Source organism: Liolophura sinensis, chromosome 6 (assembly GCF_032854445.1).
Source record: "Liolophura sinensis isolate JHLJ2023 chromosome 6, CUHK_Ljap_v2, whole genome shotgun sequence".
Classification (NCBI taxonomy): domain Eukaryota; kingdom Metazoa; phylum Mollusca; class Polyplacophora; order Chitonida; family Chitonidae; genus Liolophura; species Liolophura sinensis.
In genome coordinates, this window is record NC_088300.1 from 7,772,719 (window position 1) to 7,780,161 (window position 7,443).

Consider the following 7,443-nt stretch of genomic DNA (forward strand, 5'->3'; position numbering starts at 1 on the left):
GCGAAATATCCCGTAAGTTAACCCACAATGACCACTGGTATAAGAGCTACCTTATCATAACGACCCTAGAATAAACCACTACTGCTCTTGCCTGCATTGGTTTCATATCATCCCATGTTCAAGTATACTTTATATATATGGTAGCTTCGTTACATGACAACAATGCCCTGTTCAGCCCAGAAAACATATAAAACACATTAACATTTGCATTTAACAGGTGAATATAACACTTTACTGTTATGGTGTCCTCATTGTCAAACAGACTCCGACACAAAACTCTATACCAAAATGTTCTCATACACACGTACAATATTACTTGACACAAATCGTCAACACTAGAATTACAATGTTGAAGTTAAAAATGTCAATCAATAGTGGTATGACAGTACTATTATATTAAATAGACTGATTAGTTGTCATGCATTCAACTAGAAGAAAAACACTGCCCAGCAGGCAGCACAATTCACTAGACATTTAATGGCAATTTAAATGGATGTATTAATACTGCTAAAGATATCATCACTGTACCCAAGTCATCTATAGGCTGATGGAAATACGTATTTGACTGTTAGTTACCGCAGTCATCAATTTCAAACAGAAGCGCTCAGTATAAAACCCCCCCAACTCTTGGATTTGTAGCCTACATACAGAGATTGTCAATGACAAACTTCCCCACGAGTCACATACAGATGCATGTCTGTTGGAAGGTTAGTGATCTCAGAAAACTTTATGTTAGACAACATCAATGGCCGCTTGACAAGGGCTGTAGACCCCTTATTTCCACCGGGGTAAGAAGAACAGTGATTTGCATGAATATCATTGATTCCCCGCTGGAGAAACATTCCCTTCCTCTAATCCATTCCATTCTTGTAATTCAGTGATTCCAACTCTTGCCAAACACGTCCTTTAGGTCACAGAATCATAACTAACCAGTAATGTTTACCATAGTATGACAACAATTAAGAACTCTGAATCTCACACATCAATAGGTGTGTCATATTGCTGGAATTGTCGAACTGTAATACGTATACTAAAATGTACTACTCATGTAAGATCTAAGAATGTAACATACAATTTATATTTGTTTATTTATTTTTCAATTGTTTCACGTTACACTGAAGAATTTTGACTTTAACAATGGTAGTCAACTTTACTGGCAGAGGAAACCCGAATGCTCAGGGCAAACCACTGACCAATGGCAAATTACTGATAAACTTGCTCACATATGATTTCCTTGTACACATATGCATAGCATACTGGTGGAAGACAAAGTGGTTTTCAACAGGCTAATTTAAACGTCCACGTGAGTATCATCAACTGCTCCCTGTCCCATGATGAAAGCAGGGGAATCCACAACCTCCCTGTCCAACAACAGGACTGAGCCCAACACTTGGGTTTCCATTAGAATTTATACATTGTTCCAGTTACAAAAGGCTTAAATGTGTAGATATACAGAGGTATAATGTCCATATGAATTACATACATTTATATGGACAGGAAGGCAGTGCGCAAATAAATCTCAGCAAGCCATATGCAGCTTTTGCATGTGAAAAACAACAAAAATGCTTATGAAAACATGTATTCGGCTAAGTAACAATACTAAATGACAAGTATTCAGTCAAATACGTTACAGTCAGCATGGTCAGTATGTGAATGTAGTAGGTACTGGTAAAGTAGAAGTTTGAACTTTCGTATATCAATGTACTTTGTTACGAGGAAAATCCAAGAACAAAAAAGTCCTTATGAAGTACATGTACCAGTACAAAAGACTAGCTTCAACAACAGTATACACAAACAAGGTACAAACTTTTCTTAAAAAAATAACAAGTAAATGTTTCTGTTCTCATTCAAATGTTGGCGAAATAAATAGTACTGGTACATTTGTAAATTGTGTTCTGACTGAAATAGTCTTCTCGTACTTGTAGCACATGCACTTCCAAGCATACCATAAATATAAGCTCTGTTTTCGCTTTTGTTTTTCTCGCTTCATGCAAACTTAACATTCTTCCACTCTTTCACGTTTGCAAGGTGTTTATTCGAGCATATTCTGAAGGCATTCTGTGCAGACTGATAAAATTACACTTTTTATTAAACAACCAATCCTACCAATGTAGTTTTGGTTCCAAAATCAACTTAAAAATGTGCATAAACTGCACTGAAAGTTGCTTTATCATATGTGAAAATATTGAGGAATTAGGGTAATATTTCAGGTTTTTGCTAAAAATGTAGACCATGAGAGTGCACACAAGGAGAACCCTGACTGTATACAACACAGCTGACAAACCGTGTTTCATAAATGTACAGCGTCATGACTGGAAGGTAAGACATATGTATATATAACAGGAATGTACACATTTTACAATAAGTCTGAAATGGAACATTTAATTTGCATATAAATACATGATAAATGTACACATGTTCCCCCAATACATAATACCTCACTTCAAGGCTAGAGGAGTTTGATTATAGCTAAGTTGTATTTACCATAATTTACAAATATACTGTATGTATCAGACAGGATACAAAGTTTAGATTTATGTACAATGATAGATGGAACTGTTCAGCTCTCAACTATTGCCATTCCTCAACTTTTTGTACGTGCCACATAATCTGAAATAAGAAAACACTCTGTTTTGAAATTCTTGAATCTGCTTTCATATGTTTTCATAGAAAAATTCAAACTTAACACCAAAAATTACATTGAAGTTCTGTCTTGTCCATGGCACATGCAAAACTTTGACAAATTCAACAATGTCAGCCTACCAGAGAAACAATAATCTCCATTTAGGAAGAAGATGCATGTACATGTTTGTGAAATGCTGAGATGTTCAAAATAATGACCTCGACACTGTACAACAAACCCTCTAACGCTTGAGCTGTTCTATCAACCATTCTTCAGTGAATTCATCTGAACTCCGCAATTCAAAAACCTGAAAGACAGAACAGAATATGACATCTAGAAGAAGAAAACAGGGCCTCACCACTAGAAATAATGTGTAAACACCTCTGATCACACATGTACAGAAACAGCCAAACCATGTAGGCAAACCAAATGTTGAATAGTATTCCAAACTTCCAAATGCAGCTCAATTCAGGTTTCAGTTTTAATATAACAGTTACATAATGTTAATGTAGCAGTAGTCAGGGCATCTCTTCTGAAGTTTTCACATTTTGGCAACGTTTTGATTTACAAAAACAAAGTAAATACAGTAGGAGTTGTCCAGCTTTCATGGAGTTTACCTTTGTGGCCTTCAAGTCAGTCACCAGTTGTGTCTTACTGCCGGCATACATCATTTGCTGTTCTGGTTTACACCCTACCCAAAATGAAAATGTTGTTCAAATTTTAATTGAACGTAAAATTAAAAACAATCATTATTAAAGAAAGAGGCTACCCTTACAAACATATTTGTTGCACACAGCTTATGTCATATGTAAACAACTGAGTGACAGGTGCAATTTTTTTCATGTCTTACAATCTAGGTAGATAGCAATTTTTGCAACAAATTTCAGCGTTGTTCATTTTAATACTTTAATGAGGTACATCTTCCCGCACTATGGCAACTGAGGTCCAAGCCAGCCTGACAACTGTTCTCTGGTTTTCCCAAAAATCATTATTGCAAAGGCAGGGAGGAATGGCTTCCTTAAGGTTCCTTAGATTTGATCCATGCAGTACATTGCTGTTATCCCACAAGCATGTCTCCATGGTTAGCATCTGAATGATTAGCCTTTAACAATGTCAATACTAGGCTATCCAACAAATGTTTACCACAAACAGTAAATCCTAGTGGACCCATACCTGCAGGACTGACGAAGATGAAGGCCAAAGGGTAGGAAACTCGTCCGTCGTCATGTTTGAGTACATAGCTGAACAGGACGTAGGAGGGTCTCTGCTGTGGCAAATCTTCCTGTACCTCCTCCACTGTACAGTCCTGTCCACAGAACAGACAAAAAGTTATCATTCATTCATCATTCAGCACTTATGTATGTATATTGGTACACGTATGTTCAGGGTTTCACGTCGTACTTAACAAGTTTTCAGCCATTTGGCGAACAGGAGTCATTAGGTGTGTGTACATATACTGTGTCTCCTTGTGGCAGGTAGAATCCATGTAATCCATGACGTATCATGCCAAAGACACCCAACATGACACCCCACCGAGTCACATTATACTGACACCTGACCTGTTTCCTAGTTATAACCTTTCAGTGCTGAATGCCAAGTGAGGAAGCAACAAGTACCATTTTTTTGTTTTGTTTTTTAGGTCTTTGGTATGACCTGACCTGGGTTTGATCCCTGGCGTCTCAACTTTCTGGTGGGCACTTTAACCATTAGGCCACCATAGCAGTCTAATCTTCCATCATTTATACAAATGACAGAGACATTGAAATACCTCTGAATAAGACTTTATATTACCTGTGAAGAAATTTCCACCCCCCCAAAAAAACACCAAAATTTTAATACCTTAATTCAGTCTCGATTCTACCACCATCAAAACAATTTACAAGAAAAATGGCTTATGTGCACTATTTCCAATGCTCCCGTCATTTCATGAATAAGAAAAGTAAACTGTCCTTCACATGACTGGATTTTGATAGTGATCTTGAATATCTGATAATTTATAAAAAATGAATTACCATTGATAATGAGTGCAACTGCACTTTTCCCAATTGAAGACTAACCTTTATTCAAACTTGTAAATCATTTTTTGACCTTGCAAAGTATATGAAGGAAAAATGATGAACAGAGCTTGAAAAATGGTTCTTTGGCACTTTGGCAACTAGTTGAATGCCATCAGCCCATGTCATCAATGGTTTTCGAACTGCATGAACTCACCTCATACTCTTCATCAAGTACAATAGTCATTGCCTTCTGATCGATTTTTACTGCAAAACAAAATTTATAATCCCTGATTTCTCAGACCTTCAAGAAGAGACCTTAACAGTACAACATCTAATTACTCATACACAATAAAATCTACAATAAGATTTGTCATCATGATTGGCACTGTGCATCACAAGCTACAGACCTATTCAAGCTTGCTCTACTTAGTGTGAACATCTATCATACCAAGGATGGCCGTGGTCATTTATAATAGCCAAGGAGCCTCTGATCAATGCGCCCCTCGCTAGTTCAAGTCCAGCTCATGCTGGCTTCCTCTAAGGCTGTATGTGTGAAGGCCTGGCAGCAACCTGTGGATGGTCATGGATTTCTCCCAGGCTCTGCCCACTTTCCTTCTACCATAATGCTGGCCACCGTTGTATAAGTGAAATATTCTTGAGTATGGCGTAACACACCAACAAAATAAATAAATAAATAAATAGATACTATACCAAGCCAGTATGTGAGGACACACCTGAAACCTTAGTCTCTTGATTTAGCTGAGGCTGTTTTTGAACAAAAATACCTCATTGATGAGGTATTAATGCTTTTGAATACTTGGTCCTTTGGATACTTTGTCCAGTGGCAGCCTAAGCAGTTTGTCGTTACAGGATTTATTACATGATGAAAGCTCACATAGTCAAGTAATGCATACATTACAGGCCATTTTTTTCAGGAAAGGCAACTGATGGCCAAAAAAAAACGCCGAAGAAAGTCTGAAAATACCTCATCCTACCGCCAAATTACATTAGCAATCACCTGTTCCGACAAAATCAGCTGCTTTTGTTTTTTCTAAATTTAAACAAAAAAAAAAAAAAAACAGCAGCCAACTGGAGGAAAATTTCCATGCCTGCAAGTATTCAAAAGTTAATGCTGTGTTTTAATACACATGCCATAGCTTTTTTATAACTTCATGCAATTACATGTACATCACACTTATGTTTCAGTGTTTTCACTGCCATTCCATTCGCTCTGAATTAAAGTGCGCTAAAAAATCATGCAGAGTCCATGGAAAGATTTTACGTAATTCCCTTTCTCAGAAGAGTTAATGGACGAATAATCACAATCTCCTGCTCGTGGAAACACACCACAAGGCATTACCATTCTTCACTCAGCCAGACCACCCAGCCCTGCATAGGCATATGTAGGCATATGCAAAGCCATCATAGCCTGAGGGGTATGAGAAATCCATTTACTCGGTACTAGAATAACAATACTTACACACAATAGCAGCATTAGTTTTTTGTTTTCGAAATCTGAATTTTTCACATTTCTTTAACACGTCCGGGTCACACTTGCACATTGAGAGACTACCATCGGATGCCTGAAATACAACAGCAGGTACTGGTTTAATATAAACAGGAAAGCAATCAACTATATTATTATTATGAAACCTATTATAATCTTACTACCCTACGTATAACATTTCCTGCTGACGTGAGAGGTCATTTCAGTGCCATGGAAATACATCACATGTTGATGAGCTTCACTGAAACTCTTTGATTACTTTTTTTTATTTTTTTTATTACACTTTTTTTCTTCAACTGTTGTTTAACTCAAGAGTTCCTCACTTATAAGTTACACTGCTGTGATCAGTTTTTTATATGGAGAGTGGACGAGAGGAAACCCCTGTATTAAAACTTACCCAATCATTGTCAAGTTATCATGGTGAACTTTTCCTAGTAAGGCGCAAGGCAAGTGATCTCCAGCTAAGTCTGTGGACATGAGAACGCCGTCGACCGCTTGCAGCTAGTAAATTACCTAGTGACTGTTTATTTATTTATTTATTTGATTGATGTTTTACGCCATACTCAAGAATATTTCACTTATACACGCGACCAGCATTATGGTGGGTGTAAACCGGGCAGAGCCCGGCGAAAACCCACGACCATCCGCAGATTGCTGGAAGACCTTCCCACGTACGGCCGGAGAGGAAGCCAGCATGGGCTGGACTTGAACTCACAGCAACCGCAACCTGGCGACTGAATACCATGTAAGCACCTCAGCTTCTGTTATTATTTCTTGGACTAATATAACAGTTCTACTGGTCCCTGGTTATCTGAAATTATTATTTATTTTAAAAGTTTTTATTATTAATTTAAAGTGCTTTAAGTCAAAATATTTCCCTACACTTCCAATGCTCTTATGAGTATATTGGTTTTATTTTTACGTTTGACATCCTACTCCTGAATTGCCTGAATTTTGAAATAAGCTTGACAAATGATGTACTGTACAGCAAGTCGTAGCTCCAATGATCTTCCCAGGTTGTACTCAGCCATTACTGCTACCGGTGCACTAACCTGTACGCCCCGCCCTAATCAACTCAAAACAAAACAATACCGTCAACATGTTCGGACTGCCGGGTGCCAAATAATTAGTTTCATTTCATTTATCCTTACCATGGTATGAAGTTGTCAGATGCTGAACTAGACAGGGAATTAAGAGGAATAGTTTTATCAGCAAATAACAGTGTTTTCGTTCTGAATCACTTTCTGAGATCAGCTGAAACTCCCTCTTCCGCATCGAGTCAGTTATCTGAGTCATGCGCACTAAACGTGTTAAGC

The 7,443-nt window shown here is 37.6% G+C and overlaps 1 protein-coding gene across 1 annotated transcript; it reads right to left on the bottom strand.

Annotated features, from left to right (window-relative positions):
- Positions 1–86: 86 nt before the first annotated feature.
- Positions 87–7,403, bottom strand: LOC135467862 (glia maturation factor gamma-like). Its single transcript, XM_064745761.1, has 6 exons — positions 7,279–7,403; positions 6,101–6,203; positions 4,835–4,884; positions 3,797–3,929; positions 3,241–3,314; positions 87–2,930 (listed from the first exon to the last, which is right to left on the bottom strand). The coding sequence occupies exons 1-6, from the start codon at positions 7,279–7,281 to the stop codon at positions 2,865–2,867; spliced, it is 429 nt and encodes a 142-aa protein (XP_064601831.1). The 5' UTR covers positions 7,282–7,403; the 3' UTR covers positions 87–2,864.
- Positions 7,404–7,443: the final 40 nt, after the last annotated feature.

Bases quoted from the DNA above. Each gene is read 5' to 3' on its own strand.
- LOC135467862 (XM_064745761.1), bottom strand. The intron at 4,885-6,100 runs GTAAGTATTGTT...TTTGTTTTGCAG, and splicing joins AACTAATGCTGCTATTGTGT to TAAAAATCGATCAGAAGGCA. The intron at 2,931-3,240 runs GTAAACTCCATG...TCTGTCTTTCAG, and splicing joins CTGACTTGAAGGCCACAAAG to GTTTTTGAATTGCGGAGTTC.